The sequence below is a fragment of the Panulirus ornatus genome, chromosome 68 (assembly GCF_036320965.1).
Source record: "Panulirus ornatus isolate Po-2019 chromosome 68, ASM3632096v1, whole genome shotgun sequence".
In the NCBI taxonomy this organism is placed as follows: Eukaryota; Metazoa; Arthropoda; class Malacostraca; order Decapoda; family Palinuridae; genus Panulirus; species Panulirus ornatus.
Window position 1 is genome coordinate 21271973 of NC_092291.1, and position 22413 is coordinate 21294385.

At 38.1% G+C, this 22413-nt stretch overlaps 1 protein-coding gene across 1 annotated transcript in view; it reads right to left on the minus strand.

Annotated features, from left to right (window-relative positions):
• The window catches only part of LOC139747346 (DNA excision repair protein ERCC-6-like), a 42648-nt gene that overhangs the window by 10619 nt on the left and 9616 nt on the right, over positions 1-22413 (minus strand). Inside the window, exons 5-12 of the mRNA XM_071659543.1 lie at positions 19776-20113; positions 17306-18505; positions 15687-15862; positions 12081-12226; positions 8019-8135; positions 5055-5150; positions 1188-1292; positions 833-1011 (exon numbers count right to left, since the gene is read on the minus strand). Of these exons, the coding sequence (XP_071515644.1) occupies positions 833-1011; positions 1188-1292; positions 5055-5150; positions 8019-8135; positions 12081-12226; positions 15687-15862; positions 17306-18505; positions 19776-20113 (2357 nt within the window). The remainder of the gene's footprint in view (positions 1-832; positions 1012-1187; positions 1293-5054; positions 5151-8018; positions 8136-12080; positions 12227-15686; positions 15863-17305; positions 18506-19775; positions 20114-22413) is intronic.

Consider the following 22413-nt stretch of genomic DNA (forward strand, 5'->3'; position numbering starts at 1 on the left):
CTTTTAACTCATTTACAATCTTGTCTCAAATGATGGTTTCCATAAATTTACCAAGTATTTTCATTTATTTATTTTGCTTTGACGCTGTCTCCCGCGTTTGCGAGGTAGCGCAAGGAAACAGACGAAAGAAATGGCCCAACCCACTCCCATACACGTGTATATACATACACGTCCACAATTGCAAATATACATACCTATACATCTACATACCAAGTACCAACATAATAGTACCTGCGCAATAATTTCTAAGAAGGGACCTATTAGATCACTTAACTAAAATCATCTTCACTTTAAATGATAAATTGGGCTAAACTAAAGCATAGCTACTGGCCCCAAACAAAGTCTTTGACTTGTTCTCAGCCAGATGTAAACATCCTAGGCAGTTGGCAGTACAGGAATGGTAAAACAGACAAAGACTATGCTCACTGCTTATTTTCATTCTACAGTATAAAAGCAGAAATGAATAAAGCACCCTGTTCTTTATTTAAATGAGTAAACCACACAGGGATGTGAGCTAATTCCAGAAAACTGCAAACTGTTGTGCAAGAGAGAGAAAAGAACAAATGTATGTGATGCAATGTACAAACAGCAATATCCACAAGCAAGACGAGCAGAGAGTACTGCATGCTAGCCATGCCAACCATGGCAAAGTCATAGGTAGGTAATGGTCTGCTTTAAGCAATGTGGTGGTTTTGCCTACATGACCTGTTTACTTTTAATGAGAGATTTTGTTGTCTGTGAAAATGGTAGGATCACTAGAATTTGGTATTGTAGACTTTCAACATAATCAGTATCACAAATTTTAAGTAAGTGATATACATATTGGACCTACCCATCCATCTTTAGATAGCAATAATGCTCATCCAGGAGAAATCTTTCAAGGATGCACATCATTTGTCGAGATTGAGTGAAGAGAAGGACACGATGACCCTGGCGTAACCACAGCCGTAAAACTGAGTGCAAAACATGCATCTTGCCAGAGCGAGTCCACCAACCATATTTCATCTCTGGCTGTTGTGTTCAAGTAAGGAGGATCATTTAGAAAAAACACACAATAACTTACGCAGATATAAAATTGTATATATTCTATATCTAAACTAATAAGTCTCTTTATTTTTCATTCTAAAAAGTGCTTTTCATGCACAATGAATTATGGTGCAATACATACAATATAAAATTATGCTTACCTGAAGTCCAGAATTCCAATCATCGCCATCATACCTGCGTGGTCCTCCAGTGTATAAGTCTGGATGGTTGCATATTTTGCGAAGGTTAATCAACCCAACAAATACCTGAAATTCAGAGATGAGATACTGTGATTTGAAAAACATCTAATTAAGAATGAGTGTGGGAGTTAGAATATGGTAAGACCATGATGTGTGATATCATGGCTTAAAGCCGTAAGTAAAAAGAGTTTTATGTCTATTTATCTACCTATCTACGAAGCAGTCAGGGAAAACCACAAACAGATCTAAGGGGCTTAGCTGTGGACAGGGAGTTCTGGTTTTGGTGTATTATATATGACAGCTGCAGAATGGTCATGAGTAAATCAGGCCATTCTTTGTCTGTTTCAAGCATTATATCGCTGGGGATAGGGGATGAAGAATACTTCCCACGTATTCCCTGCGTGTCGTAAAAGGCGACTAAAAGGGAAGGGAGTGGGAGGCTGGAAATCCTCCCCTCTCGGTTTTTTTTTTTTTTTTTTTCTAAAAGAAGGAACAGAGGGGGGCCAGATGAGGATATTCCACAAAGGCCCAGTCCTCTGTTCTTAACGCTACCTCGCTAATGCGGGAAATGGCGGATAGTTTAAAAGAAAAGAAAAGATGGAAAACAGCAAACAAGTACAAAAAAATCAATAGTATATGACTATCATTTATTTTCTTATAATTGACTGGCAGTCCCATGTTAGCAAAATAGCACCAGGAACAAACGCATCCAATCTCTAGCTGCCAAGAGAAATGTACTGAAACAAGAGTTCCCTATCCACATTACTATTTATTTATTTATCTTATTTATTTTGCTTTGTTGCTGTCTCCCGCGTTTGCGAGGTAGCGCAAGGAAACAGACGAAAGAAATGGCCCAACCCACCCCCATACACATGTATATACACACACGTCCCCACACGCAAATATACATACCCATACATCTCAATGTACATATATATATACACACACAGACACATACATATATACACATGCACACAATTCACACTGTCTGCCTTTATTCATTCCTATCGCCACCTCGCTACACATGGAATAACATCCCCCTCCCCCCTCATGTGTGCGAGGTAGCACTAGGAAAAGACAACAAAGGCCCCATTTGTTCACACTCAGTTCCTAGCTGTCATGCAATAATGCCCGAAACCACAGCTCCCTTTCCACATACAGGCCCCACAGAACTTTCCATGGTTTACACCATATGCTTCACATGCCCTGATTCAATCCATTGACAGCACGTCGACCTCGGTATACCACATCGATCCAATTCACTCTATTCCTTGCCCGCCTTTCACCCTCCAGCATGTTCAGGCCCCGATCACTCAAAATCTTTTTCACTCCATCTTTTCACCTCCAATTTGGTCTCCCACTTCTCCTTGTTCCCTCCACCTCCGACACATATATCCTCTTGGTCAATCTTTCCTCACTCATTCTCTCCATGTGACCGAACCATTTCAAAACACCCTCTTCTGCTCTCTCACCCACGCTCTTCTTATTTCCACACATCTCTCTTACCCTTGCATTACTTACTCGATCAAACCACCTCACACCACATATTGTCCTCAAACATCTCATTTCCAGCACATCCACCCTCCTGCACACAACTCTATCCATAGCCCACGCCTTGCAACCATACAACATTGTTGGAACCAAATTCCTTCAAACATACCCATTTTTGCATTCCGAGATAATGTTCTCGACTTCCACACATTCTTCAAGGCTCCCAGAATTTTCGCCCCCTCCCCCACCCTATGATTCACTTCCACTTCCATGGTTCCATCCGCTGCCAGATCCACTCCCAGATATCTAAAACACTTTACTTCCTCCAGTTTTTCTCCATTCAAACTTACCTCCCAATTGACTTGACCCTCAACCCTACTGTACCTAATAACCTTGCTCTTATTCACATTTACTCTTAACTTTCTTCTTTCACACACTTTACCAAACTCAGTCACCAGCTTCTGCAGTTTCCCACATGAATCAGCCACAAGCGCTGTATCATCAGCGAACAACAACTGACTCACTTCCCAAGCTCTCTCATCCCCAACAGACTGCATACTTGCCCCTCTTTCCAAAACTCTTGCATTCACCTCCCTAACAACCCCATCCATAAACAAATTAAACAACCATGGAGACATCACACATCCCTGCCGCAAACCTACATTCACTGAGACCCAATCACTTTACTATTTTTATCAATTGTTAATATCATTACCATTATCATTATCATTAACATTATCATTTAACCACATCAATCTTATTTTCCTATTTTGGAACCATGTTGTCCTGTGTCAATTGTTATTTCATAAAGTAATTCAGTATATGTCTTAGAACACTTCCTATGATATCAATGATAAATCAAACTGATCTAACTGGTACTAATATACATGTATGTCCTATCAATACTGTACGAGGAGGGTGTTTTACAATCATGCGGTCCCATCTCTTGAACATTCTCTATCATACTACTTTTTAGATTTCTATATTTTGTCTGGAATAACCATGTCTTCACTCCATTCACCCACCATTCTTATGCAGTAAAAATACTTCCTTGTAGCTTTTCTAGCAAGTTTCATGCTTATTTCACTTCATGTCCTTTGCTTCTCATATTCATACATCTCTCAGAGAACAGTTCACTGTTAATGCCATTGATCTGTTTTAAAAATCTACAGGTTATGATCAGGTCACTTCTAACTCTTCTAACTTACAAAGGAGGCAAAGTTAAAGCCTTTAACCTTTCCTAGTAACTCAGCTCTTGGGTATGGTACCAACTTTGTTGCTCTCTTCTGAACCCTCTCCATCAGCTTTAAGTATGTGCTTCTCAAGGTGTGGTGACCAAATTTAATTTTGGCCTTATGTATGATGTGAACTTTGATTTTTTTAGATGCAATAACTAAACTTAGTTTTGGCATTATGCATGATGTGAACAGCTTGCTGAATAATTCTGTATTCATAAACTTGAATGCTATTCTCATATTTGCTTGCAAACAGTTGGTCTCCTAAACTATTCTTGTAAGGTGGGACTCTGGTGATAGGTTAGGGATAATATCCACTCCCAAGTCTTTCATACATATCTCTCAGCTCCTTTGTTTTTGGCATCTTCAGTTCAAGAAAAAGAATGAGTATCAGAATGGAAATAGAGGGAAAGGGAGTTGAAGTACTTAAAGTGGAGTCCTTAGTGTAAGAGTGAATAAGGTTGAATGTAGGAATAGGATTGTTTGTGCAGAGATGAAAGAGGGTAAGTGATATGAGAGAACTCTGAATGACCATTGTCGATAGGTTAGGAGGCAGACATCTTTCCATCAATTTGCAACCCAAATGAAACAACTGGAAAGAAGACTGTATAAGAGAAAAGAAAGAAGCACAGAAATCAGAGTTACACAAAACTATAAAGTGCTTGTCAAGGGCTACAAGACCCCAAAATCCCTAAGACAGGATGACCAAAGGTTGGTCACACAGGAAAGGTCACCAGTGAACCTTGCACTGCAAAAGCTATATCAGTGATGCAAAAGAAGGGAATGGGATTCTAAGTGTTTAAGCCAGAGGAATTTGGTAGTGTTTTGAAGATTCTGGAGAAAGCAGAAATGAAAGCAGAGATGAAATAGGCAGGCAAGTATAAGAGCTAGCTCAGAGGCTAACATCATAAAGACATGAAGAGGTATGCTAACTGGTCCCATGTGTCTTGTGCACCTGTGGTCAAGCTTTCCTTCTTTTTTGAAATTTGTTTTCTTTTGCCAAACACTTGAATACTAACTCTTAACAAAATAATTTGAAGTGATTTTACAAAGTGCTACTTATTAAATGATATTCTATACAATTCATTCCTTAAAGGCTTACCTTCAATCGACCATTCATAATAGACTTTACTTGGTCTCCTTCAATGTACTCCCGATAGACATGTCTCTGCTCCTCACTTAGTCCACAAAACAAGACCTGTTATGGATGACACAAATATGAAAATTCTTATTTTTTGCATTTACAGTACTTACACAATATTTTGATATATAAAAAGATGTTCTGGAAGGAGGTAAATAAAGTGCGTAAGACAAGGGAGCAAATGGGAACTTCAGTGAAGGGCGCAAATGGGGAGGTGATAACAAGTAGTGGTGATGTGAGGAGATGGAGTGAGTATTTTGAAGGTTTGTTGAATGTGTTTGATGATAAGAGTGGCAGATAGGGTGTTTTGGTCGAGGTGGTGTGCAAAGTGAGAGGGTTAGGGAAAATGATTTGGTAAACAGATAAGAGGTAGTAAAAGCTTTGCGGAAGATGAAAGCCGGCAAGGCAGCAGGTTTGGATGGTATTGCAGTGGAATTTATTAAAAAAGGGGGTGACTGTATTGTTGACTGGTTGGTAAGGTTATTTAATGTATGTATGACTCATGGTGAGGTGCCTGAGGATTGGCGGAATGTGTGCATAGTGCCATTGTACAAAGGCAATGGGGATAAGAGTGAGTGCTCAAATTACAGAGGTATAAGTTTGTTGAGTATTCCTGGTAAATTATGTGGGAGGGTATTGATTGAGAGGATGAAGGCATGTACAGAGCATCAGATTGGGGAAGAGCAGTGTGGTTTCAGAAGTGGTAGAGGATGTGTGGATCAGGTGTTTGCTTTGAAGAATGTATGTGAGAAATACTTAGAAAAGCAAATGGATTTGTATGTAGCATTTATGGATCTGGAGAAGGCATATGATAGAGTTGATAGAGATGCTCTATGGAAGGTATTAAGAATATATGGTGTGGGAGGCAAGTTGTTAGAAGCAGTGAAAAGTTTTTATTGAGGATGTAAGGCATGTGTACATGTAGGAAGAGAGGAGAGTGATTGGTTCTCAGTGAATGTAGGTTTGCAGCAGGGGTGTGTGATGTCTCCATGGTTGTTTAATTTGTTTATGGATGGGGTTGTTAGGGAGGTGAATGCAAGAGTTTTGGAAAGAGGGGCAAGTATGACGTCTCTTGTGGATGAGAGAGCTTGGGAAGTGAGTCAGTTGTTGTTCGCTGATGATACAGCGCTGATGGCTGATTCATGTGAGAAACTGCAGAAGCTGGTGACTGAGTTTGGTAAAGTGTGTGAAAGAAGAAAGTTAAGAGTAAATGTGAATAAGAGCAAGGTTATTAAGTACAGTAGGGTTGAGGGTCAAGTCAATTGGGAGGTAAGTTTGAATGGAGAAAAACTGGAGGAAGTAAAGTGTTTTAGATATCTGGAAGTGGATCTGGCAGCGGATGGAACCATGGAAGCGGAAGTGAATCATAGGGTGGGGGAGGGGGCGAAAATCCTGGGAGCCTCGAAGAATGTGTGGAAGTCGAGAACATTATCTCTGAAAGCAAAAACGGGTATGTTTGAAGGAATAGTGGTTCCAACAATGTTGTATGGTGGCGAGGCATGGGCTATGGATAGAGTTGTGCGCAGGAGGGTGGATGTGCTGGAAATGAGATGTTTGAGGACAATGTATGGTGTGAGGTGGTTTGATCGAGTAAGTAATGTAAGGGTAAGAGAGATGTGTGGAAATAAAAAGAGTGTGGTTGAGAGAGCAGAAGAGGGTGTTTTGAAATGGTTTGGGCACATGGAGAGAATGAGTGAGGAAAGATTGACCAAGAGGATATATGTGTCGGAGGTGGAGGGAACGAGGAGAAGTGGGAGACCAAATTGGAGGTGGAAAGATGGAGTGAAAAAGATTTTGTGTGATCGGGGCCTGAACATGCAGGAGGGTGAAAGGAGGGCGGGGAATAGAGTGAATTGGATCGATGTGGTATACCGGGGTTGACGTGCTGTCAGTAGATTGAATTAGGGCATGTGAAGCGTCTGGGGTAAACCATGGAAAGCTGTGTAGGTATGTATATTTGCGTGTGTGGACGTATGTATATACATGTGTATGGGGGTGGGTTGGGCCATTTCTTTCGTCTGTTTCCTTGTGCTACCTCACAAACGCGGGAGACAGCGACAAAGCAAAAAAAAAAAAAAAAAAAAAAAAAAAAAAAATATATATATATATATATATATATATATATATATATATATATATATATATATATATATATATATATATATATTATTCCTGGGGATAAGGGAGAAAGAATACTTCCCACATATTCCCTGCGTGTCATAGAAGGCGACTAAAAGGGAAGGGAGCGGGGGGCTGGAAATCCCCCCCTCTCATTATTTTTTTTTAATTTTCCAAAGGAAGGAACAGAGGAGGGGGCCAGGTGAGGATGTTTCCTCAGAGGCCCAGTCCTCTGTTCTTAACGCTACCTTGCTAACGCGGGAAATGGCAAATAGTTTATATATATATATATATATTTGTCATTTCCAGCAGTGGTGATGTATTGCTAGGAGTAGGCAAAGAAATAGCTTCATCCACTCTCTAGCCATTGTGTATAATGCAATGAAACCAGATCCTGCTATCCACAACCATGACCCACAGAACTTTTTTTGGTTTTCTCTTACCACTTCATATGCCCTAGTTCAGCCCAATGACAGCATGTCATCCCCTGTATACCACAACATTCCAATTCCCTCTATCTTTTGCATGCCTCACACCTCCTACATGTTCAGGCCCCAAATCTTCAAAGCATCTTTCACTCCATCTTTCCACCTCCTATTTGGTTCCACCCTTTCCATCAAAAGGAGCACCTGAAAAATTACAGTGACCTGCAATCAATTCTTTACCCATTCAAAGTTATATTGTAAAACCATTCAATAATCAATTATCTAAGATTACAAAAGGGATTATGAGACCTCTTTAAAATGTTAACAGTTAGATACTGCTCTGATTTCAGGCAGAAAAAATTTAGAAGTTTTTTGAATTTACCTGTTCATTCTTATCTGGCAAGCTGAGGTGACTTCGAACATCATTTTTCATTCTGCGAAGTAGATAGGGGTTGATGGTGTCACGCAGCACAGAAGCACATTTAAAGGCAGTCTGTACCTAAAATATACAATCCAACTTCTTAGTGAAGTGTTGCAACACAGTGATAATTTACCTCAACAATCATGATACATTCTCCTATACTTAAACCAGGATGGCAAACGTAAAATATCACTTGCACTTTGGTTCTTGTACACCTTTACATTTATCCCCAGAGAACTTGTAAATAAAATTTTTACATGATGTCTTCCATAAATGAGAAAAGCTATTACCTTTTAAATTTGTAGAGTTTGTCAAAAACAAATACAGGACACCAACGAATTTCCGGCAACTGATGGTTCGGCACCTCCTTTAGTTCAGAAGTTCAGACAAAATTACAAGAAGGAACTCGAAATTACCGGCCACCAGACTAGTTTACTGGGGGCCACAGATGGCGCTGTGTGTGGGGCATGCTTATTTACATTCCTTACACTGCATTTGTTGGTGGTGATACCCAATTCTGTGAGATTCTTAGCTTATTTTGCTTAAATTCAATCCAAGCTATGGCTTCAAAGACATACGAGAGTCAGTCATGGTGTCAAACATAAACACCAGTCCATATCGATCCAAGATAAAGTAGAACTGTTGAAAAAAATGGACTGCAGTGTTTCAGTGCGTAAGCTGTGTGACATCTTAAGTACTGGTTCATCAACCGTTTATAATATAAAGGAGCAAAGGGAGAAAATGTTGAAATTTTATGCAGACAGCAATTCCAACAAGCAAATGACGATTAGAAAAACTATGAAAGATGGTAAGAGTACTGAGCATGATCGAGTGACAATGGAATGGTTTTGACAGTGTCGGAGTGGACTTGTCAGGTAGCATGATAATGGACCACGCTCAGTTGTTCCATAAAGAACTTACATTACAACATGATCATGACTATAGAGAATGATGGCTACAAAGATTCAAGAAGCATCATGGAATTTCCGTGAATAAAGTATACGGAGAAAAGCGGTCTGCAAACCACGAAGGAGCTGCCGAGTATGTGGACGAATTTGCGAAACTCGTAGCAGACGAGCATCTCAGTCCTGAGCAGGTGTATAATGTATTTCATATTTTTATTTAATTCACATTTAATATTTGTTTAATTTAAATTTCTAGCAGTCCATGGTATACTTTAGAAACATGGGAGAAGTATAATTAGTAGGTTAAAGGTGTGTTGATGAATTATCATTACGTGACCAAGAGTGCCGGAAAATTGGGTGTACCTGTATTACAAAACTGTAAACCACACATAACAGCACTCAGAGCAGTAAATGGGTGTTCTTGTACACCTTTAATTTCATAATTAGAGACTTTGTAAATTTCAAATACTGTCTTCCATACTTTATGAGAAAAGTTATCACCTTTTAATTTTGAAGAATTTGTCAAAAACAAATATTACAAAACTGCAAATCACACAAAACAGCACTCAGTGCATTCAGTGGGTTTCAAGTGAACCCTAGCACTCAGAGCAATCAATTGGTGCCTAGCCACAACAAACACTCAACAACTATACAATGAAATAAATTTCGTCCCAATACAATCTCACCTCAATCTGCTCGGCACTTATTTCTCTAGCATAGTGGAAGTTCTAACATGTTGCTCTCACTGCTTGACATGTGTGATGATGAACGACATTTCTCTCTGCCTTACCTCATTCCCTCCCTTGTCATGCATTCTGTATAAAGCTATTTTTTTCAGTAACTACTCTTCTGGTGTAGTTATCTATTCTCTGTTCATCCAGTATCAACATCAACCATGCCGTTTTTCTTTTCTACTTATGTTAGCTGAGATAGCTTGGGCAACTGAAGCCCTAATAAATGCCATCATTAACACTATATTTATATATATTTTTCATACATGGTTGCTGTTTCCCATGTTAGCGAGGTAGTACATGGAACAAATGAAGAAAGGCCGCATCCACTCACAGCCATTCTCTAGCTATCATGTGTAATGCAACAAAACCACAGCTCCTTATTCACAACCAGGCCCCACAGACCCTTCTATAGTTTACCCAAGCAGTTTCACATGTCCTGGTTCAGTCCACTGACAGCATGTTGACCTCAGTATACCAGATTGTTCCAATTCACTCTATCCTGTGGATGCCTTTCACCCTCCTGCATGTTCAAGCCCCGAATGCTCAAAATCTTTTCCACTTCATCCTTCCATCTCCAATTTAGCCTTCCCATTCTCACTGTTCCCTCCTTTTCTGAAACATTTATCCTTTTTCTATCCTCATTCTCTCTATGTCCAAACATTTCAACATACCCTCTTCAGCTCTCTCAACCACACTTCTTCTATTAGCAAACCTCTCTTTTACCCTTTTATTACGTACTCAATCAAACCAACTCACACCACGTCTTGTCCTCAAACATTTCATTTCCAACACATCCACCCTACTCTGTGTAGCCTTATCTATAGCCCATCCACATAAAATTGATGGGACTACTATACCTTCAAAAATACCCATTTATGCCCTCCTTCTAACCTTCTCTCTTTCCTAATTCTTCAGTGCTCCCAAGGCCTTTGCCCCCTTACCATCCTGTTACTCACTTCTGCTTCAATGGTTCCACTTGCTGCTGTATTCATTCCCAATTAACTGAAACACTTCACTTCCTCCAAGTTTTCTCCATTCAAACTCAAACCCCAATGAACCTGTCCCTCAACCCTGTTAAACCTAATAACTTTATTTTCATTCACATTTACTCTCAACTTCCTCCCTTCACACACTCTTCCAAACTCAAGTCACCTAATTCTGCAGTTTCTCACTTCAATTTACCACCAGTGCTGTATCATCAGCAAAAAACAAATGACACACTTCCTAAGCCCTCACATTCCATATGGACTTATCATCCTTATCACAAAGCATCACATTTATCTACCTCAATACCCATCTATATACAAATTAAATGACCACGGTGACATCTCAGACCCCTGCCGCAGACCAAATATCACTTGGAACCATTCACTCTCCTATCTTCTCACTCACACACATGCCTTACACTCTTAGTAAGAACTTCTCACTACTTTTAGCAGATTTCCTACACACTGTATAATCTTACCACTCCCACAAGGCATCTCTATCAACCCCATTATATACTTTCTCCAGATCCATAAATGTCATACAAATCCATCTGTTTCTCAAAATAAACCATAAACCATATGTATCCCTTGGAATAGGGAAGAAAGAATACTTCCCACATATTCCCTGCATGTCGTAAAAGAGTACTAAAAGGGGAGGGAGCGGGAGGCTGGAAATCCTTCCCTCCAGTTTTTACTTTTCCAAAAGAAGGAACAGAGAAGGGAGCCAAGTGAGAATTTTCCCTCTTAGGTTCAGTCTGTTCTTAACGCTACCTCACTAATGCAGGAAATAGCGAATATGTACGAAAAAAATATATATACATACATGTTGATATGTTGATCACACTAGTCCAAGATGATAGTTATGAAAGAAATTGTAATTCAGTAGGTGTTCATAAAATTTCATCTAATATGTAATTTTCCTATACATGCAGCACGACATATTTTGCAGAGACAATCCACCTCATCAGATGTAAACAGTTCATAAAGTTTTTTAAACCCCAACACCACCACTAAAATTCTGTTTCTCCTTGGCCATTCTAGAAATGGCAATAGTTGCAGAATCACAGTCTAATTTACAAAGAATTTGGGGGTTCACTGTACATTTATTCAATATAACATTTGAAAAAATACATGTGGTATAGACATAGAAAACAGGGTAGACAAAAGTAATAATGATGTCTAGAGTACAAAAGATCATGTTGGGTCATGTGCATAATGTGGTTTCTGATGGAAGTGTGTGTGTGCGTGTGTTTGAGCATAACATGCACTGCTGCTTTATATACACACTCACAGCAGAGTAATTCAGGTTAAAAAGAGCAATGAAAGTAGAGAATCAAACAGATGAAAAGCATAAAATGTTCAAGCAATATTTGCAGCAGTTTAAAAAGTGATGCATACCTCTAGTTTGGATGCATTAGCATATCCTCCTTGAGTGATGGGCACTGCAAACTGCTGCAAAAATACTGGTAACGTACCCAGCTTACCAGGAAATACAAAGTCAAACAATGACCACAACTCCTTCAAGCTGTTCTGAATTGGAGAACCTGCAGATTGTGAATGTTAGGCTGGTGAAGTTTCGTAAAGCAATACTACCAGATTACTGAAATGCACTAAAATGAATATCTTTACTAATGACTGTAAGTAATATTGATGTTTATCATCAAACATAATTCTTACAATCAGTAACACAAACTAAGATTCTCTAAAAAAGTGCCATTAGTTTTACCTATTCGGCAATTAGAATAAGGAACTAAAAGATACGAGAATCTTAAAAAGAACAGATTCAATATTCCATTCTATCATTTACTATCAGCAACACTGCAATTTCTTACTCCAAAATAAAATTATTCAATTCAATGAAGATGAAAACAACAAGGATCACATATAACTCTGGCTGCACATCATTCTTTAGATATGGATACATATCATAAATACCTGAAAGAAGAGTATTGGGAAAACTTCTTCCTGGTGAATTTTTTTCTCACAGGAATGGCTCAATGTGTGATAGGACCTGTCAATCTCCTCACTAAAAAACTACAATAATATCTATTCAAACTTTTCATCACAATAATCATCTAAAGCTGACTGAACTATCACTAATATTAACTGTGGGGTGACTTTTCCCCAAGCCATCCAAAACCCTTTCCTTTACTGTGACAATCAACAGCTTTTACCAGTCTAAAAAAGCCCAGGAAACATGAAAGCGAATAAACATCAGCTGGCCCACCCATGCCACCTACAGAGTAACAAGTCATACTTGTTTTACAGTAGAAGTTATGTATACAATGAAATATCTTAAGCTACACTATACTGCATCATGGACTAGTAGATGAAGGACATGAGACAAACATACATCAGCTGACTAAACTGAATGCCACATACATTGCCTACACAGCAAAAAAAATTATACTTATCATAAACTAATTTAGGTAAATTATGTACACCAGAACATTGTAATATACAACGTAAATGTTTAAAGTATATAATAATGCAATGTAAATGTTTAACGTATACTATAATACAAAGAAATCATATTAATGTAACATGCTTTTATCAGGGTACTTTCAGGGGTAAATTATCAGCAACATTCCCAACTGAAATTATGTTGGTTTTCCCAATTTACCATGAATAAAATCCCAATTAGGAACAGTTATGTGAAACAAAAAATTCCAATCATCATAGATGTCATCATTAAGCCTGAAGATGGATTTAAACAATTCCTTGGTGTGAGAATGATAAAAAAAAATCATGACATGAAACAATAAACAAGAAATCTCACAAAACAACTAAATTGTTATAATAAAAACATACTAAAAATATGAAAATTCCCTATTTTCTCAAATCTCAAGTATGTCAATGTGATACGATAGTGCATGATGTCCTATCAGTATCAGTGAAGCACTTTATTTTGCCATGTGACAATAATCTATAAATCATTTAAGTAATTCACAGCACAACACATGTGAGAATATGTGTCCAGAAATAGTCTCCAGGAACATTAATTATATTCATTATACTTAATTTTGCTGTTTCCCACGTCAAGAGGGGGAGCGCCAGGAAACAGATGAAGAATGGCCCATCCACTCATATACACATATATATACATAAACGGCCATACAAGCACATATACATACATATACATATCAACATATACACATATATGTATACACAGACATACATATATACACAGACACACACATATATACACAGGTACATATTCATACTTACTTGCCTTCATCCATTCCTGGCACTACCCCACCCCACAGGAAACAGCATCGCTACCCCCTGCTTTTGCGAGGTAGCGCCAGGAAAACAGACAAAAAAGGCCACATTCATTCACATTCAGTCTCTAGTTGTCATGCGTAATGCATTGAAACCACAGCTCCCTATCCACATCCAAGCCCCACAGACCTTACCATGGTTTATCCCAGATGTTTCACATGCCCTGGTTCAGTCCATTGACAGCATGCTGACCCCGGTATACCACACTGTTCCAATTCACTCTATTCCTTGCATGCGTCTCACCCTCCTGTATGTTCAGGCCTCAATTGCTCAAAATGTTTTTCACTCCATCCTTCTACCTCCAATTTGGTCTCCCACTTCTTGTTCCCTCCACCTCTGACACTTATATCCTCTTTGTCAACCTTTCCTCACTCATTCTCTCCAGGAACATTCATCAATAGTAATAAGCTTACAGTACAGTTGGCTTCCTTTAAAGTAGTTCCACTTTGAGTAACACTTTTCAAAAAGGTGTTTAATATGTTAAAAGAGGTGCCCCTATAGTATAAGACTGCTGTAAATTAGATGACCATATCATTAATAAAATCAGCTTGTATTTCCAAACTTTAAAATAGGTAGTGGCTGGTAGGCATATTACCAGTACTATCCACCTGAGTACCAAGAGGGTTAATGACAACTGCATACTGAGTCAGCACTTCAGTGGTTAAACTGCATTCTTCTGAACCAATCAGCTGTCTTTTCTTTCTGCCTCACCCACATGTGGGCTGCTGGCATTCTGTCCACAAACATACAATCTCTTTTTGTCACACACAACACTTGACAACAAATACCTCATACAGCTTATTCTTAAATCTAGATTTTCATGCAGTGAAGAATATGTGCTAACCCAACTTTTGGCAAAATGGTGGGGGCAATAGACAGAAGTATGTAGGAACATGAGGTGGGAGCATTAGGTAGAAGTAGTAGGCTGAAACATTAGGCAGAAGTAGTCAGTAGGAATATTAGGCAGGAGGCCCTGTAAACACTGTGCCAGAGTTGCCCTCTGCCAGTGGCCTGTTAAGGGTGAGGCGGCTAAGAAGTGCCAATGGAGTTCACCAGTCATGGAGACTTCTGCTGTGGCCATCCCAATGAGTGGGCTCCAATAAGGAATGATCATTAGATATACAAACAGATAGATAGAAAGTCTCTTAAACTGTCTGAGTTCTCTGTAAGGCAAGACCATGTCTATCCCTTCTGCACTACCCTTCAATTAAATTAGTCAATCAATACCTTGTACTAATTTTCTGGCACTCAAAGCAGACTGGCATAAACATAATCTGAAAATTTATCAAGCAACAACAATCATATCTTCAAGTGGTAAGGAACTGAAAGACACTTTCAACAAGTGTGTTGATGAAATCCTTAGCAAAGTTTCAAAGTTTGGTGCTCACATATGTAAAGTAACTCTCCTGCAAATTGTGAAAAAATAGTGCCTCTGCCAGCATATACAGGAGACAAAATGAAACAACAGAAAAGGCTGAGAAAAAGCAGCATATACTAAAGGATATACATGTTTGTGAGGCAGAGTACTATTTGGTGCTGCAGTATCAAAATTAACAACAATGGTCAAACAAAAGTGCCTTTTCCCCATTAAGTTATAAGTGAGTTCTACTATTCTACTATTTACAAAACAAAGTACACCTATCTGTATAATATTCAAAATACTTGACACCAATGCATACTACCTCCAGCAAAAAATGAATGTTTATACAGCTTAATACAAACCTGAAAGGATCAACCTGTGTGGCGTATGAAACCTCTTAAGAGCAACAGTAATTTGTGCTTCTGGGTTGCGAATCTTGTGTCCTTCATCAAGAATAATATAGTGCCAATCATATTGAAGAAGGGTTTCCAACTGGTCACGCACACCTGTATATGAAGTTACCAGGATGCCACCATTCCTGATTAAGTTGAAAATGAAATTGTAATGAACTACTGACTGTATCATTACAACTGTAAATGTTGATTAGAAGCCTCACTGCATTCAACTAAATCAGAAGATATAATAAAACCTGTCCACAAAGTATGACACCATTTTCATAATCCTATGCAAATAAAATATCAAAAAAAAAAATCATTAAGCATCATAATCTGCTGAATTTTAAAAATCATATATGCAGATGACTAAGTTGTAGCATAAGAGAACTAAGGGCAATATTACAACATTTAATAGACCTTATCTTTAAAAACATTAGCACAGAAAGAGAACGTATAAAATATGATTCACCAACTATAAAATGTAACCCTACAGCACTTGTTTTGACAATATGGCTGTAAAACAAGAGAGAGAGAGATCAGAGGATTTGGAACTTTGAAATCAATGTAAACGACCTGGCAGATGGATCAAACTCTTACATTAACATGTTTGCAGATGAAGCCAAGGTCATGAGAGAGAAAGTAAAGAACAATGGGGATTGCATCAGCTTACAACAGAACCTAGACAAACTTTAAAGCTAGTCTGACACATAGTTGATGAAATTCAATCCAAGTAAAAACAAAGTAAAGAGAATGGAACACAGTGATAAAAGGCCTTGGAGTGATTATCATCTAGCACAGTATATGCTACAGGAATCTGTGTGAGAGAGACTTCGGAGGTGACACTGTATCTAACATAGTGTCTGAGGTCAGCCTCAAAAGAATGGTTAAGGAGAAAAACTGTCTGCTGGCAAACATTAGAAACACATTCAAGTACAAAGATTATGAAATGTACTGCAAATTATTCACAACTGCCATCAGACCAATCCTAGAATATGCTCCAAAAGTCTGGTCACAACATGCAAAGAAGCAAAAAGACCTTATGAAAGGGGATCTAAATATGGACAACAAAGAGACTACCTAGCTTTAGAGCGATAAGTTACAATGCAAGGATGAGGGCAATAAATTCATCTACCATGGAAGAGAAGAGGAGCAAGGGGTGAACTGATCATGACCTTGAAATCAATAAACCAGACAGATGACATCTACAGTGAAGAGTTCATGAGATACAATATTAAGATACTTTTTATTGCAACTATATTGCTTTAGATATCCTCAACTAAAGTCCACACATAAATTATCATATATATTTCTCTTCCTACTTCTAGGTTGTAGTTTGAATTTTTTTTACTTCTTATGATGAAACTACGAAAATGTTTAAGAGGTTGTATGACAACAAAGAGAGCTCAAGAGATGATGCCCCATGAGTGAAGAATTCCCTCTTTAACTGTACAAATAATTACAAAAAAGGTATAACATATTAGACCCTTAAAAGACAAGAAAGGTATCATTCACATCAGCATAAGTAAGTGAGTTCTAATTCTTTGAATAGAAGAGAATGTTAATGAAATGGATCCCTTTCCACTTACCTATTAATATTATGGATAAGAGCAGGTCTTTTTCCAGTGAAGGTGCCAGATTCATGAAGAACAGCAACCCTAAATGGTGGCCACCATTTATGGAACTCTTTCACCCACTGATGAAGTACTGTTGCTGGGCATACTATTAACACTGGCCCAAGACCTTTCCATGGCTGCCGAAGACTTTTGAGACAAGAATATGACAACCCCACCAAAAAGGATATCATCTGAATAGTTTTTCCAAGGCCCATCTCATCCCCTAGGATCCCTCCACAGCTCTGCCCATGAAGCTCCCACAGCCACTTTACACAAGTTCGCTGGTATCTGTATAACTTGTTCCAAATTACCAGCGGAATTCTGTAACCTCCATCAAACTCTTCATACCCTTCCTCCTCCTCCTCTTCTAAGTCTAAGTCTTCCCCTCGTAAAATCTTTTCTTGTTTCATCTTTAGTCTCTCTTTTTTCCATTGTTCTATTCTTCTCACATAATCTTCCAGGTTTCCATCATCTTTTGCTTTACAAGATTTTCGTCTCTTGCTCTTTGGAACATCATCATCTGACCACTCATAATCATCTCTCTTTTTCTTCTTTCTAGGCTTTATCTGTGCTTTATCCATCTTTTCAATGCTATAACTTTTTTGCCTTTCAAGCTTAGTTTTTTCTGCATCAAAATCATCCTGCACATCATCTTCATCGACTTCAGAAGGAACATATTCAGATCCACTTCTACTTTCTGCATCAACATCTGAATCAATTCCTTCAAAACTCACCCTTTCTGATAAAATCTTACGTGGAGTTCTCTTATACTGATCAGCTTCCAGGTTACTGGTTATAGTACCCAATACTTTTTCCTTCTTCTTCTTCTTAGGATGTAAAATATGCATCCTAAGTGGATCTCCTCTTTTTGATTTCTTTCTTACTTCTGGACCTTGGCTTCTGTTAACCTTTGCCTCAAATTCAGCCTTAATGTGCTTTTTTATTGCTAAAAGAGAGGTACCTTCGTCATTATCTTCATTTCTGGCCTCATCATACTCTGTACTTCCAATATATTCTTTAATCTTTTTATTCCTTTTCCTTGGTACACCATATGTTGGATCTCCTGAGCTCTTCTTACTTTTGCAAACCTCACTGTGTTGTTTCTGTCTGTCAATCTGATCTTGTAAGTACTTTTCAAAGTCACTCATACCTGCTTGTAATTTTCCTGGTGATCTGAAAAAAGTAGATATATATAACTAACTGGGAGCTGGGGGGCTGGAAATCTTCCCCTCTCATTTCTAATTTTCCAAAAGGAGCAGAGAAGGGAGCCAAGTGAGGATATTCCCTCTAAGGCTCAGTCCTCTGTTCTTAACACTACCTTGCAAATGCAGGAAATGGCTAATATGTATGGAAAAAAATATACATACAATTATCTTTAAAATCATTCCATGAGAAGATTAAACATCAACTTGGCTACTTTCCTATAAATGTATGTGGCAGCAGATGGAACCACAGAAGCTGTAATGAGTAAAGAAAGTGGAAGAGAGGGATATGACCCTAGGTACATTATGGAGCGCAGGAAAGGATAGGTGACTGTCAGTAAGAGTAAAGATGGGTATGTTTGAATGTAAGTATAATATTCCTTTTTTTCTTTTCCTTGATACATCATAGATGAATGTCCTGAGCTCTTTTCATGCTAAATACCTTTGCAAACTTCATTGTGTCGGTTTTGTTTATCCATAATGATCTTATAAGGTTTTCAAAGTAACTCATATCTCCTTGAAATTTTCTAATGATCAGGAAAAAAGTAAAGTTCATGGTTGTTCTAACAATTACTCTACACTAGCATCATTAAATGTAAATCTGGCAATTTATTCTATGTATGTATGTATGTGGCAGCAGAAGGAAAGGGCCAAAGTAAGTCATAAGGTGGAAGAGGGGTCTATAGTCCTATGTGCATTGAAAAGCATGAGGAAGGAATGGTCAATGTCTGCAAGGGCAAGCATAGGTATGTCTGGAAAGCCAGTTTCATAGTCTCAACAGTGTTGTGTGGATGTGAGTCGTGGGCCCTGAGCTTACAAAAATATAGGAGGACTAGCATTAAAAGAGCATGTGGACAAAGGCGTCAGTGTCTGTCATGGCCATGATGGGTATGTTTGAAGGTCGTGATTCTTGGGCCCTGAATACAAAAGAAAGGAAGAGGGTAAGCACAACAGAAATAAGGCACCTGAGAACAACAGGTGGTGTGAAGCTGGTTGATTGTGTATGAAATGAGAGAACAAGTGAGGTGTGGTGGTAAGCCAAGTCTAATTGAGAAATCTAACCAGGGTGTCTTGAAATGATCTGGGAACATTAAGAGAATGAGCACAGAAAGATTGACTTTACAGATCGACACATCAGATATTAGGGAAACAATTTTCACCTTGAACTCTGTCAATCATTCCTATTTGAAGTCTGAAATAATACACACTGAAAGATATTAGAAAAAGATAAAAATAATTACCCTTTGGATGGTTCAGTACTCTTGTCAGATGTTTTGACAACAGTTCCAAATGGAGTCATTTCTCCTGAACTAATCATTTCTGCTTTAGCTGGCCTCTTATTTATTGACCTCTTTTGAAAAGCTGCAATAGCTAAACCTGTCTCTACTTGTGTATGACTTGGTTGAAGAACTGCCACTGTTTTGCTATTAGTCATAGCTGTTCCAAATGGTGTCATCTGACCTTCACGGATCAGTCTATCTCTTTCAATATCAGATATCTTTTTTATTTCCTTATTCTCTTCGGCTTGTTCATAATCATTGTCCAATACCTCTCCATCCTCCAAATCAAAATCATCAAGCTGAAAGGAGTATTCATAGAATAATTAATGATGTGAATTATATCATAATATCATGTACAAGCTGTACAATAAAATTAAGTATCTGTAACTTTAGTAATAATATGCAATATATTACACAAAAGTTAAACAAATGATAAACATATAAAAGCAATATTCTGGTTAACCAACTAGCTCTTTCTGTTGTCCATCACACCAAAAGCAATATAGCACGTTATGCATAAAACTATACAATGAGTGTGTGCAAATGAGGCCAGAGTGAGAAAGACCTGACCTACCTATGAGTACCAACAACAACATTTAGCCATAATGACAGGGATTGTACAAATTAATCATCGAATGTCTTGCATGATGAATGAGAGTATTCTTCTTGGCCAACACTTATATTAAATAATTATCCATTCTTGGTTCATCTGATTTCAAACAAATGTCAAGTATTCCTGTAAATGTTCGGTAATTATTCTATCCATGTTTTTTATATCTACAGGCAGTACAGTGAATAACTGTACTAGCTCCTAAGTTGGACTGTCATACATTCCTGTGATATTAAAAAATAATGCTACTCATGTAATTGCTGTATGTCATAGAAGGCAATTAATAGAGAGCTGGAGGCTCAGACTCCTCCCATCCTTTATTCTCATTTTCCAAAAGTAGGAACCAAGGAAGGAGCCTCAGTGAATTATTTTCCCCTCAAGGGCTCTTTTCATCCATTCCTGATGCTTCCTCACTTAGGTGGGTAAGGTGAACAGAAGTAATAAAGATATCATAATGGATATAAAATGCCCATACATACTTAAACAGAGTGCTACAACTTAAACAGAGTGCTACACAGATACCTGAGTTTAGATAGAGATAAAATGTAAAACACAATCTGTCAAGCACATCTCAATTGCTCTAAAATTTCTGTGCTTAAATGAGTCTAACACAATACAGATTCTTCAAAATATCATCATAAAGATATAAACCAAGAAAACCGTTTATGGGACCCATGCAGCTACAATCAGAAGTAAAGAAATGATGGAGTTCTTCAGAGTAAGGAGTTCCTTGACAAGACTATTTCCTTACTTCAACTATTGGTACTGCCAAGCCAAAGGTGACTTTTTATTTGCTGTGTATCCACAGGCAGGCAGAGTTCAGTTGTATGAATTTTTTTACCAAGGAATGGGAAACCTTGCAGTGTCAAGAATGTAAAGTTAAACTTTCAAAAAAATTTTCCCTATAAGTAATTAACAAAAATAATTTACATACTCTTTCAATAATAGACAAACAAAATAGTCTTGTATCAAAAACAGATAAAATGCACAATAAAAAAGTTTTCTTTGTCACCTTCTATTACAGCCAGGCCCTTATTTACAAGCATTAATTTGTTATAACATAATTTTACAAGACTTTCCTTTTGGAACCAAGCTTTAATTTCCATATGAAAACCCCACAGCAACAAATTTTTTTCTGAGTTTCTCTGGACCAAGAAAATTGGAAAATAAGTTTGGCTTCTAGGCAGCATATAAAAATTCACTAAACATAATATAAACTAAACAAAGATAGTTACAGTAAACTGCAGTAAAATGATCAAATGCTCATTTTTTACCCTACCCTTTAATTCACTTTACTCTTTGGCAATGTTAGATGTTATTCTGCACAGTTATTGAATGTTCTGCAACTACAGTTAATGATTCAGCTCCCCCATCCTTAACTCTCCCAGTAAACCCATAAACCACCATTCTGCCGTATCATCACCTTAATCACCAACTACCAAACTTTCTCTGAAGCAGAATATATTTCAATTCTGAGTAAATAAATTTCATGTACTGTACTATTATCACTACATTATTTTAGTTTGGTAAAGTGTGTGAAAGAAGAAAGTTAAGAGTAAATGTGAATAAGAGCAAGGTGATTAGGTACAGTAGGGTTGAGGGTCAAGTCAATTGGGAGGTGAGTTTGAATGGAGAAAAACTGGAGGAAGTGAAGTGTTTTAGATATCTGGGAGTGGATCTGGCAGCGGATGGAACCATGGAAGCGGAAGTGGATCATAGGGTGGGGGAGGGGGCGAAAATTCTGGGAGCCTTGAAGAATGTGTGGAAGTCGAGAACATTATCTCGGAAAGCAAAAATGGGTATGTTTGAAGGAATAGTGGTTCCAACAATGATGTATGGTTGCGAGGCGTGGGCTATGGATAGAGTTGTGCGCAGGAGGATGGATGTGCTGGAAATGAGATGTTTGAGGACAATGTGTGGTGTGAGGTGGTTTGATCGAGTAAGTAACGTAAGGGTAAGAGAGATGTGTGGAAATAAAAAGAGCGTGGT